The sequence below is a fragment of the Pangasianodon hypophthalmus genome, chromosome 25 (genome assembly GCF_027358585.1).
Source record: "Pangasianodon hypophthalmus isolate fPanHyp1 chromosome 25, fPanHyp1.pri, whole genome shotgun sequence".
NCBI classification, from domain to species: domain Eukaryota; kingdom Metazoa; phylum Chordata; class Actinopteri; order Siluriformes; family Pangasiidae; genus Pangasianodon; species Pangasianodon hypophthalmus.
Window position 1 is genome coordinate 16,635,765 of NC_069734.1, and position 13,722 is coordinate 16,649,486.

General features: G+C 39.8%; 1 protein-coding gene across 1 annotated transcript; it reads right to left on the minus strand.

Moving 5' to 3' along the window:
- Positions 1–852: 852 nt before the first annotated feature.
- LOC113547610 (B-cell receptor CD22-like) lies at positions 853–10,658 on the minus strand. The gene is made up of 10 exons (XM_053229302.1): positions 10,461–10,658; positions 8,676–8,832; positions 6,297–6,644; positions 5,987–6,211; positions 5,361–5,702; positions 5,071–5,286; positions 4,571–4,915; positions 3,484–3,690; positions 3,110–3,379; positions 853–1,308 (listed from the first exon to the last, which is right to left on the minus strand). Exons 1-10 carry the CDS (start codon positions 10,656–10,658, stop codon positions 998–1,000), a joined length of 2,619 nt encoding a protein of 872 aa, XP_053085277.1. The 3' UTR covers positions 853–997.
- Between the last annotated feature and the right edge of the window lie 3,064 nt (positions 10,659–13,722).

The following is a 13,722-nucleotide window of genomic DNA, read 5'->3' on the forward strand; positions in this document are numbered from 1 at the left end:
TGTGCTGGGAGCTGATGCTGCTGATGCTGTAATTCTGGCCTGTTGTCAGCAGTGTGTCTGCTCTCTGCCTAAACCAGGTGTAGTTGAGAACAGGAGGGTTTGCATCACTGCTACAGCTCAGAGTCACTGAATCCCCCTCCACTGTGTCTCCAGAGGAAAGAACCACTGCTCTGGTGTTTTTAGGGGAATCTGAATGGAAATAAAACACCTGAATCAGCTGGTGTGTGTTCATCTGTTTCTAAAGGTGCAGACTCTTTATTAGTACCTAGAATAGTAAAGACTGCAGCAGGAGGGATAGTTTTTTTCCTACAAAGCCCCCAGGTTATGGAACAGATATGGCCTTCCTATTAGTATTTGGGACTCAGACACAGTGTAGTCTAGGTCTAGGTTGAAAACATATTTGTTTTTGTTTAATAGCTTTTCTCGCAGATAAAGGCACAGGTTCGTAGCCATAGAGAATTTTGGTAAACTGGGATGTTTGGATGCTGTCGCTCACCCCTGTCTTACACAGTCACTCAGGTATGTTGACAGTGGAGTGGTGAGACGCTTTATGTCCCAGGGTGCCATCAAAACTGTGTTATCTTCTGTCCCATTTAGTTATACTGTCATAACTAGTACTGCTGGAGTCCCTGCTTGCACTCACAGTGTACACCCTGTAGTGGAGGAGCATCCCAAATAATCTGTTCTCTCTCTCTCTCTCTCTCTCTCTCTCTATCTATCTTGTTATACATGTACAGATAGCATCTGATTTTATAAAAGTCCTGAATAACAAGCTGTTAAAATAGTTGAACTTTTTGTTGTTGTTTTTTCATGTAATACGTCATTATTTTGACTTAAGATCTTGTTATTTCAAGACGTTATATCAATATTTTGAGTTATTATCTCATTGTTTTATTTAAAACATGCTATTTCTTTTTTCCACACAAATTGTGGTTCAGGAATTGCATAGCCTTTTGTGTAGAAATGTCATTACTAGAAGAATTTTGCTTTAAAACATCTACTTTATACAGCCACATAAAGGTTTTACACTGCACTTACATAACACATCCAGGTGTGTTGGTGTAGAGTTGTGCTGTCCCAGCTGGTTGCGAGCAGTGCAGTAGTACAGTCCGCTGTGCTGGGAGCTGATGTTGCTGATGGTGTAATTCTGGCCTGTTGTCAGCAGTGTGTCTGCAGCTGCTCTCTGCTTAAACCAGGAGTAGTTGAGAACAGGAGGGTTTGCATCACTGCTACAGCTCAGAGTCACTGAATCCCCCTCCACTGTGTCTCCAGAGGAAAGAACCACTGCTCTGGTGTTTTTAGGGGAATCTGAATGGAAATAAAACACCTGAATCAGCTGGTGTGTGTTCATCTGTTTCTAAAGGTGCAGACTCTTTATTAGTACCTAGAATAGTAAAGACTGCAGCAGGAGGGATAGTTTTTTTCCTACAAAGCCCCCAGGTTATGGAACAGTTATGGCCTTCCTATTAGTATTTGGGACTCAGAGACAGTGTAGTCTAGGTCTAGGTTGAAAACATATTTGTTTTTGTTTAATAGCTTTTCTCGCAGATAAAGGCACAGGTTCGTAGCCATAGAGAATTTTGGTAAACTGGGATGTTTGGATGCTGTCGCCCGCCCCTGTCTTACACAGTCACTCAGGTTTATTGACAGTGGAGTGGTGAGACGCTTTATGTCCCAGTGTGCCATCATAACTGTTATCTTCTGACTGTCCCATTTAGTTATACTGTCATAACTAGTACTGCTGGAGTCCCTGCTTGCACTGTCAGTGTACACCCTGTAGTGGAGGAGCATACCAAATAACCTGTTCTCTCTCTCTCTCTCTCTCTCGTTATAAGTGTTAATCCTGCTGCCTGATGGTATGCTGCTGTCCCTGACTCCTTCTACCTGGCCTATCCTGATACTCTATTTCTGCTTGGATCTTTGTGTTTCAGCATGAGAAAATGTTCTACAAATACAGCAATCCATTTGTGGGTTTTAGCCACAGGCACATTTCAACAAGAAATTGCGGACAGTTGTGGCATTTCCCAACCAGCTATGAGTGGAAATGACATGACTCGTATACCTTAATATCGCTCACTTTGCAATACATTACATTCCAAATATAGTAACAGAAAAGACACAAATAATGAAGGAATTTCAAGCCATCGCAAGTTTTCTACGTCATTGGGCAATAAAGTAAATACATATCGATAAAAAAAATATATTTCTTAAACAAACCACTCATAAAAGTACCATATAAACCATTTTTGTTTTACACTACTTTGGGCAACAGTATCGCTAACTCATTGTCAGTAAAGTTTATCTTCTTAGACCTTTCGACATGCTGTAGATGACATGGAGCATGTCAAAAGGTCTAAGAAGATGAACTTTACTGACAATGAGTTAGCAATATATTTATCTGCATAAAGGAACACCCCCAAATCAGTGTATATGGTAACCACCTTCCCTTTGAAAAGCCCAGTGGCATGAGCACTCTATTGGGCTTTTCAAAGGGAAGGTGTTTACCATATATAGTGATTTGGGGCTGTTCCTTTATGCAAATAAATGTGGCCATTCTTCAACTTCCATTATGTACAACTGTGTGTATGCATGTGTGATAAATGCTAATTTCCTTATGCTGGTTTTTAGGCACAAATTTAGAACTTGTTCAGTGCATGCTTTGATAAATAAGGCCATGACCTTGTAAGGCAAACTGCACATTTATTTTATTTTTATTTGGGAGTTGCCAAAATCTTTATCTTACTTTAAATAACTAACTTCTTTCAGAAAGGTTAGTAAATTATTTAAAAAAACTTTAGCTCTAAGTGATAGCATCTGATTTTATAAAAGTCCTGAATAACAAGCTGTTAAGAATAGTTGAAATGTTTTGTTGTTTTTTTTCATGTAATACATCATTATTTTGACTTAAGATCTTGTTATTTCAAGACGTTACATCAGTATTTTGAGTTATTATCTCATTGTTTTATTTAAAACATACTATTTCTTTTTTCTACACAAATTGTGGTTCAGGAATTGCATAGCTTTTTGTGCAGAAATGTCATTACTAGAACAGTTTTGCTTTAAAACATCTGCTTTATACAGCTACATAAAGGTTTTACACTGCACTTACATAACACATCCAGGTGTGTTGGTGTAGAGTTGTGCTGTCCCAGCTGGTTGTGAGCAGTGCAGTAGTACAGTCCACTGTGCTGGGAGCTGATGCTGCTGATTGTGTAATTCTGGCCTGTTGTCAGCAGTGTGTCTGCAGCTGCTCTCTGCTTAAACCAGGAGTAGTTGAGAACAGGAGGGTTTGCATCACTGCTACAGCTCAGAGTCACTGAATCCCCCTCCACTGTGTCTCCAGAGGAAAGAACCACTGCACTGGTGTCTTTAGGGGAATCTGATTAGAAATAAAACACCTGAATCAGCTGGTGTGTGTTCAGGATCAGCATTTGATATAGATATAGATGTACTATGATTGAGGAGAGTAAAATCCACACTCACACACTGGACTGTCATGGCCTTCAACAGCACAGCTGTAACTGACCGCACCACTGACTGCAGCTACAGAGCAGGAGGCAGATTTACAGTCAGACACACGCTGTCCGTTCTTGTACCAGATGTAAGTGGGGTTGTTAGAGAGAGTGCAGGTGGTGATGCAGCTCAGCTTCATGTACTGGTCACTCAAGTCTGAGACTGTAACCTTCAGATCTGCAAGTAATTAACAAATGTATTATTTTCATCTAAATTAATTAAGTTAAATGTATAATTGTGTGGCATTACCTGTGACAGACAGAGAGACTCCATGTTCACCAGTGTAATTACCCCCATCAGTGTAGAATCTGAATCTGTAGGTTTGAGCGTCTCTCTCTGTCAGGTTAGTGATTTTTAGACTACAGTTATTCTGGGAGCTGTGTGTGTACTGCACTCGGCCCTGATACTCCTCATCCTCTCTCACATCCACAGGCTCAGCATCAGCCTGCTTTTTAATGAACCAGAACACTTTTGTCATTTTCTGATTGTTAGGAAAGGTATAGTAACTCAGTATGTCCACTGATGAGCCAATCAGAGAGCAGATAGTCTGGGTGGAGTAAGTCACACTCCAGCAGCTCTTCTCATCAAAAACACCTGAAACACACAATATGAGTTAGAACAGAAATCCAAACTTTAAAAAAAGTCTAAAGCGTCACTTATTCATGTATCACTGCATGTGAGTTTACTGTAGTCTAACAGAAGCTGCCAGTGAGATGATGACAGAATGAGTGAAGTGTAAAATGAGTTCTTACAGACAGCAGGAGAGCGAAGCTCCTCATGTCCTCTTACAGCACAGGAGTAGCTGCCTGCATCCTCACTACTGACAGACAGTTCATTTCTGTCCTGGTCAGTGACATGCTGTCCGTTCTTGTACCAGATGTAAGTGGGGTTGTTAGGCAGAGTGCAGGTGGTGAAACAGCTCAGATTTTTATACCCATTACTCCAGTCTGATACTGTAACCTTCAGTTCTGCAAATACTAAATTAGGTTAGTAATTACTTTCACCTATTTCATTTGTGTAAATGTAGATAAGTAAATATATAATTGGGTGGCATTACCTGTGACAGACAGAGAGACTCCAGGTTGGCCAGTGTATCTGTCTTGGTCAGTGTAGAATCTGAATCTGTAGGTTTGAGCGTCTCTCTCTCTCAGGTTAGTGATTCTCAGACTACAGTTATTCTGGGAGCTGTGTGTGTACTGCACTCGGCCCTGATACTCCTCATCCTCTTGCACATCCTCAGGTTCAACACCAGCTTGCTGTTTAATGAACCAGAACACTTTTGTCATTTTCTGATTGTTAGGAAAGGTATAGTAACTCAGTATGTCCACTGATGAGCCAATCAGAGAGCAGATGGTCTGGGTGGAGTAAGTCACACTCCAGCAGCTCTTCTCATCAAAAACACCTGAAACACAAAATCAGTTAGAACAGAAATCCAAATTTTAAAAAAACTTAAATCGTCATCTATTCATGTATCACTGCATGTGAGTTTACTGTAGTCTAACAGAAGCTGGCAGTGAGATGAAGACAGAATGAGTGAAGTGTAAAGTGAGTTCTTACAGACAGCAGGAGAGCGAAGCTCCTCATGTCCTCTTACAGCACAGGAGTAGCTGCCTGCATCCTCACTACTGTCATACAGTTCATTTCTGTCCTGGTCAGTGACACGCTGTCTGTTCTTGTACCAGATGTAAGTGGGGTTGTTAGGCAGAGTGCAGGTGGTGAAACAGCTCAGCTTTTTATACCCATTACTCAAGTCTGATACTGTAACCTTCAGATCTGCAAATAATAAACTAGATTTGTTTTCATCTGTATAAATTTAATTAAGTACATGTATGAGTGTCTTACATTACCTGTGACAGACAGAGAGACTCCAGGTTGGCCGGTGTAATTGCCCCCATCAGTGTAGAATCTGAATCTGTAGGTTTGAGTGTCTCTCTCTCTCAGGTTAGTGATTCTCAGACTACAGTTATTCTGGGAGCTGTGTGTGTACTGCACTCGGCCCTGATACTCCTTATCCTCTCTCACATCCTCAGGTTCAACACCAGCTTGCTGTTTAATGAACCACACTGATTTTTTCACTGTATGGCCTGCAGGGTGTTTATAAGAGCAGGACAGATCAATCGATGTGTCTTTCAGAGCACACACATGTTCAGGAGTGTAAGTCACACCCCAACACTCTTTACCCAGTACACCTGAAACACACAGAATGGTAATAATTATGGGAGGATTTTCTTTTGATGCATGTCTCCCACACTTATCATGCTCTTTTGTTTATAAATGTATGCAAAGACAGGACATACTGAGCTTTGATTTAAAATAAAATGTCTACATTGTTTAAAATTTCCTCAGATATAATATGCTTCATATTTTATTTGAAACATGAGAGTGAAGAATTCAAATCTGGATTAATTCGTTATTAATACATTATTACTGGTTTCAGTTTGATGCTGAGGGACAGATTTAGTCTGACACTTACACACTGGAGGAGAGCGGTGTTCACTCCCATACACCCGACAGGAGTAGCTGCCTTCATCATATAGACTGGGTGAGTAGAGCACAATGGAGGCGTCAGTGGTATATCTGAAGAAATTGCCATTCCTGTACCAGTAGAAACTGTATGTGCTGATGCTGCAGGTGGAGCTACAGGTCACTTTCACTTCTCTCTGTCCTACAGTGTTAGGATCCACCTTCACCTGCAGATCTACACATAATTATGTACCAAAACTCTGTAAATACTACATACCTGAAATACATACTACATATTTTACATTGTTTGTGTGTATTACCTGTAACAGTCAGTCGAACTCCAGATGAGGCTGATATCCAGACACTTCTCTGTGTTTTATATCTAAAGTTATAAACTCCAGAGTCACTCATTCTCACATATCTCAATGTCAGATCACAGTCAGACATCACTGTGTTTACAGACACTCGTCCTGAGTATTGTGGATCTTTGCTCAGGTCTTGTGGTTCTCCTTCAGAGCTCTGGACTCGATACCACTTTCTCTGTGTGACACTGGAGTGGTAAGGTTTTGTAAATGTACAGGGGATTTTTACTGTAGATCCAGTAACAGCACAGAGACTCTGAGAGGAGAGGGGTGCTGCACTGGCTCCACTGTGCTGAGCCTGAAACCCTGGAATACACACACACACACACGTGTGAAAATTATGACAGAAATAGAACTTAGTTTGAAACCATTCAGACACTTCATCTGGGTTTATAGAATTAACAGAACAAATAAACTCACAGATAAAGAAAGGTGCAGGACGTTATATAATTATACAGTCAGGTATTTGGACAATGACACAATTTTTGTAATTTTGCCTCTCTACCCCACCACAGTGGATTTGAAATGAAGCAATCCAGATGTGAATGAAGTGTAGACTTTCTGCTTTAATTCAAGTGGTTTTACCAAAAATATTGCATTAATCATTTAGGAATTACAGCAGTTCTCACAGGATCAAAATTAATTGTACAAATTGCATGTTGCAGCATGGCAGTGGCTTGTTTCCTTCCTGGAACGTCAGTCATATTACATGACATGGAAGGGGTCCACATCTGCTTCCCGCACACTCTCCACTGGTGTCCCACAAGACTCAGTACTTGGTCCTCTTCTGTTCTCCCTCTATACTCAATCTCTGAGTGCAGTCATATCACATGGGTTTTCATACCACTGCTATGTGGATGACACTCAACTCATCCTCTCCTTCCCTCCCTCAGACACTCATGTTTCTGCTCAGATCTGGCAGACATCTCATCATGGATGACAGCTCATCAGCTGAAACTTAATCCCAGCATATCTGAACATGCGATCTCCCTGGACTGTCTTTTCTCACCTTCGGTTACTGCACGCAACCTTGGGGTAACCATGGACAATTAACTGTCCTTTTCCTCTCACATTGCTAATCTGAAACGATCATGTCGATCGTGTCAATTTTTCCTTTATAACATCAGAAGGATTTGTCCGACTGGTCCAACTTCCCCTAGATGTCCGAACAGCTGAGTCACTGGCAGTCTTCAAACGACGTCTAAAGACCTACCTCTTCCTAATGTACTTAAAGTAAAAAAAACAACTTTGTATTGTCTGAGTACTTGTTACCTTATTACCTCACGGTATTCCTAGTTTGTGACCTAGCGAACCAGTATCAGAATGTATTTATTGAATGAGACTTCAAAGCACTTCTGTTAGTCACTCTGGATAAGGGTGTCTGCCAAATGCCTTAAATCTTAATGTAAATGTAAGTGAAAAGCATGCTTATGTAGGAAATTAGCTATTGAGATTAAGCTTCCTGTATTCTCCACCAAAATATGTAGGGGAAACTAGCAGATCAGCCCAGAGGGGGAAATTTTCCAAGCTAAATATCGCAACGACTTATCATTCAGCGATAAGCTGAAATTAATATATTTGTTAATTCTGCATAAGATAGTACTTTCGTGGCCACCTGCAACAATATCCTAAATATAATCAAAACACTATATTAGGAGCGCAGTAACAATATTGGAAGTTAATTAAGGCAGTAAATTACAAGCACAGAGACACAAGACACTTGCCTTTAAAATCAGATAAGACCTTATTAGACTATTCTAAAACACAGAAACTAATCTAACACAATCTAACACACACACACATGCATGCACACACACAAAGATCACCGAAGAAGGGTTTTGAACAGAGAATCTTGAGTTTCTAGCACTGTATGCTGTTTCACAGCCCATGACCTGAACAAACCATCAACTTATCAATTTAAAGTTCATTTCATTTAGACTTTAACTTTTAAATGTTTCAACATTTAAACCTTTAAAAACAATTTTGAAGTTTTTAACCTTTAACCATTGTAACCTTTTAACTTTTACACGTATAACTGTTAAACATTTTAAAATGAACGACAACAAAACAGTGTAATATAAGAAGTGAGTAGCTTCAAGCCGACATCAAAGTTCATCGATGAACTTTAACCTTCTCGTTTATGTTGTTGCTCTAACTCTTGTCTTTTACTCGACGACCTCCCAATGTTTCTGTCTTTACGACTTTTGTCGAATTGTTATATTCATTAAAAATACTTCCAAACACAGAGACATGTTTACGGCTTTTCTGAATTGTTGCAGTAGTGACACAACAGCACATAAAAATAGTAGAAAGAGCTGAAATATCTGAAAAGTTTACCTGTCATTAACATGAGGATTGCTGCTACTGTAATATTTCTCGACATTCTGTAAAACTTGGTGACGTCAGCCTTCAGACAGCCGACGCTTGAAGATCCACCACGTGTAGAATTTAGACCAAAAATATCCTTATAAATACAAAATAAATCTATCTTACTCTTTTAATGAATATTAACCGCGTTATTCAGCCTGTTCCTCCTTCAACTGTACTGCAGTTATGAGCTTCTTCATGAGACCAGTTTTCACACCTCCCTATTTTAGTTTAGTTTCTTCCCCTTTAGTTTTCATGAGAACAGAGATTCAAGTGTGACTGATGCCCCTTTTTTACTCTGCACCTATATACGCTATATCTTTTTATCTTTAAGCATCTCTTTATCTTAATTTCTTTTTCTAAACCTAGTTAAAGATGTACTCTGTCCTGATTTCAGTTTGTGCCTCTCTTTTGTTTCATCTGTTATAACTGTGTCTCTGTCACTGTTCCTTCAAAAGGCTGTGAGCTCTGACCAGTCAGGTTTGAGTTTGCTCAGACTGTCTAATAATAAAATTTAAAAGTTTTGCCACAAAATGCTGAGCTTGATTTAATCAGATATGAATCCAGAGCTTTCAGTCACAGACATCAGCTCTCAGTTTTTTAATGGGAGAGGGTTTGAATTTGACCTCACAGCTCTGTGGTTTGTGGGCGTTGTTCTGTAGAAGCACCTTCACACTTCGCACCACACACTCTGCCCCTCTGCACGATGAGCTTGATACACATCAGTCAAGTCTATTTTTGAATTAACGACATTTCCATTACTTCAAGCTCTCATTCTCTTGCTCAGCACACACCAGTTTCACACACAGAGGTGTTTGAGTGATCTTTTCTTCCAGAGGCACTTCCTGTTGTACATAAACATGTTGTTTTTAAACATAAATTAGATTAAATTAGTAATAATATAATAATAAAATGGTAATTATAATTAATTAAAACAATAAAAGCCCACTTACAATCTTTCTCAAGTAATCACATGCATTTTTAGACATGTTGTTTATTGATCACACTCACACTGCATAATTCAACCTAGTAATTAGAAACTTGTTTAAATTAAATTTAGTATAAGCAATAAAATCACATTTTGATGATTAATATTTTTATGTAAACTGTACATAGTATGTTCTGTTAAATCGGACCGACCCCATGTTCCCTTTTTCTTTCAGTGTACTCGCCTTAAACCTGAAATGGTGGAAATCCTCGTTTTCCTGTCTTTGTAGGCAGATTCTGATCAATTAAATTGTTTATCGTTGCAATTTTTTAAAATGTTACATCACAAGCAGGGAAAAATCAATATCGCGTAAGCCTAGTATGTAGGCTAAATGTCATCATTTTCATGTTATATTATTTTAAAGTTTTTTTGTTCTTAATGAATGGACAAATGAATTTATCTGTTTGATGTTTTTCTTTCATAGTAATAACTTCAGGACATTTTTTTTGTCAAAATCTGTGTACTGCTGCTCAAAGTCAGTTAATCTCCAGTAAATATTTTGTTCACTACAGTTGTAGTTAGATTATTATTAACATCGGACATGAACTGGACTGCAGACCCGACACGTACTTTTCTACATTCAATTTAAAAAACTACCAACTGTCACTGTCATTGTCATTATATTAACGAACTGTCAAAGTGTGAAATAGTACCAATGCATAAAACATCTAACCGTAACTCTACAGTGTTTTACCGTTTGATAATGGATTTACCTGCCTGTGTCAAATCTCTGCATCAGCTCTGTTCACTTTAACACCCTTTATAACCTTTATATAACTCTTACAATATGGAGATTTGTTGGGGTGCAGCAGCTTCTGGAGCGCCTGCTGGCTCTTGGCCTGCTCCTGCGCGAGGGCTTCGAAGTGCCGCTGCTGCTGCTGGCACAGGTCGAGGAACGCTTGGTGTTGATTTTGGTGGAGGGTGGCGAGGGCCTTGGCGATCTCGGCTAGTGGGGAGGTTTCCATGGCGGCATCAGAGTCTTCTCCAGAACCTGGGTTTCAGCACCACTGTAGAACTCCGGCGGTCTCGTGTTCTGTCTCTCTCTCAATCGTGGGTTATGGGAGAAAAAAAATCTGAACCACAAAGAGACACAAATAGGTAGACTGCAGGTAATAAGACACAGGTGAGAATCATCATGTGTTACCTGCTGGTTTGACCCGCCTCCTCTCTGTCTACAGCTGGCGCTCGACCGCGCCCCTGGCAACACACCTTACACTCGGGTTTTTGATTTTCTACGATCTGGTTTAGAAACTTCATCTAATTCTGAAAGAATTGCACATCACAACACACCGTGCTCACACACTTTCACACACTCATTCACATGTACTGGCAAAATCAGCCTTCTATCATCTTAAAAGCAGTCTTGATGTCCCATCAAGACCTGGAGAAACTCATCCATGCTCTTATCTCCAGCAGAGTAGACTAATGTAGTGGCCTTTTAAATGGATTTCCCCCCAAAAGAAAGACCATTAAAAAGCTGTAAGTCATTCAAAATGCTGCTGCGAGAGTTAACCAGGACAAATAGAACAGAGCAGATCACTCCAGTTCTAAAACCTTTACACTGGCTACTGGTTAGTTACGGAATAGGACGTGAGTGCTTGTGTGTGTGTGCGCATGTGTGCAAGTATGAATCTTTTGTGCACTTTGTCACCACCTCTAGATGGTGTAATTGGCTCATTGTGCTAACCCTTTAAATAAAACTGTTTATTTAGCATCATTCTCTTATCAATCCTTCCTCCTTTTGGGCATCCACATTCTGATGTTTAAGAGGAAATGGGTAATAATGATGGTTTTGAGATGTTCTACTGTGACCCCCATGTTTGCCTAAAGCTGATTTGTAGTCCTGAACATGTAGTGCACCAAGGTAATTTGTAATAACTTGACTATTTAGCCATATTTTTTAAAATTAGAACCCCATAGCTTAACTGTCATGTCTGTATTAATGCTGTGCAGCTTTGCTAATGTAGGAAGATAATTATTAACCACATTTATTTGCCTTCATTTCTAGTCTCTCTCTCTCTCTCTCTCTCTCTCTCTCTCTCTCTCTCTGTGTGTGTGGGTGTGTGTGTCCATTCTGCAAATGGTCAGTAAATCTAAAGCTATAACATATAAACACTCCAAATTTACACTAGGTTATTTTTAAATTTTACTGAAGTTTTAATGTACACAGGTTGTATTATGACTTGAAATGTATTATGTTAAAGTGACATGTCCCTGTAAGTGACCTTTGTGACGTTACAGGGTTTGATTTAACATGCCGATGTTGGAGTGAAGTAAACGTGTGTCTTGCTGTAATTTGGAGGAGGAGACATGACCTCCAACATAAGTGTGTCTGGAAAACAAGACTTAAAGAAAGATGAGAGGTGAGTTACTTTTACATTCACCAGCAGAAAATCCACACCATGGCTTACACGGGAACAGATCTGTATCTCTAAAACAAAAAAGATCACTAGTTAACAACTAGTGAACTTGAACTTTGTTTCAAGATGTTTAGTATCAGCAGATCTGATCTACAGAGAGTTTAGAGAAATTATTCACTGAGAAAAGAACAATGAGGACTGTGTAATGTGTAGCATAAGACTAGCATAGCTTTGAGATGATAATCAAGTATACAACTTGATTAACTTGGTTTTAAACTAATTACTGGTGCTTAATGCTGAGCACATTCTTACAGTTACAGCTGAGTGCAAATATTTCCATCTCCTTAAATAAAGACAAATACATGTATTTATACCAACAAGACATTTAGTGTCACTTTTCACAGACTAAAGGAATTACTGGAATCGGAAAAACAGTCTCTGTTCAGAAGTTCATTCTGGAGTGGGCTGAAGGAAAAGCAAATCAGGATGTCATCTTCATGTTTCCACTTCCCTTTAGAGAGCTGAATTTGATGAAACAGGAAAATCTCAGTCTGATGAGCCTTCTTCATAATATGTTCCCAGAAATGAGAAAACTACAATTAATAGACTGTGACTCCTACAAAGTCATGTTCATCTTTGATGGGCTGGATGAGTGTCGACCTCCTCTAAATTTCCGGAATAATTTGAGTTTGTTTGATGTGACAGAGTCAGCCTCAGTGGATGTACTGCTGACAAACCTCATCAAGGGGAATCTGCTTCCCTCTGCCCTCCTCTGGATAACCTGTTGACCAGGAGCAGCCAATCAGATCTCTCCTGATTGTATAGACCAGATAACATAGGTACGAGGGTTCGACGATCCTCAGAAAGAGGAGTACTTCAGGAAGATCAGTGATCAGAGCCTGGCCAAGAAAATCATTACACACATGAAGTTTTCAAGAAGCCTCGACATCATGTGCCACATCCCAGTCTTCTGCTGGATTTCAGCCACTGTACTTGAGAGAATGTTGTGTGAAGTGTCGAGAGATCCCAAAGACTCTGACTCAAATGTTCACGCAGTTTCTGATCTTTCAGATCAAACACAAGGACCAGAAATACCATCAGATATGTGACCCTTATACTCATCAGACGAGAGAGAGTATCCTCGCACTGGAAAAACTGGCTTTCCAACAACTAGAGAAAAGAAACCTGATCTTCTATGAGGATGAGCTGAGAGAGTGTGGCATTGATGTCAGAGAAGCATCAGTGTACTCAGGAGTGTGTACCCAAATCTTCAGAGAGGAATTTACGAGGCTTAATGTCACAGATAGGAAGCAGCTCTCACAGCAAACAGAAGATAGTCAAGTACATCAAGGAGAAGATCAGGGAGAATCCATCTCCAGAGAAACCATCAATCTGTTCCACAATCTGTGTTTGAGATTTGTGTGTTATTTTATCATTTCTCTCCCAGTCTGCGGTGTAGTAATCTCACAGAGGAAAGCTGTAGAGCTCTGTGCCCAGTTCTCAGCTCAAACTCCTCCAGCCTGAAAGAGCTGGACCTGAGTTTCAATAAATTGCAGGATTCAGGAGTGAAGCTGCTCTCTGCTGGACTGGAGAATCCACACTGTAAACTGGAGACACTGAGGTCAGATCATCACTTTATCACTAAAGATTACAAACAAACTTGATTATG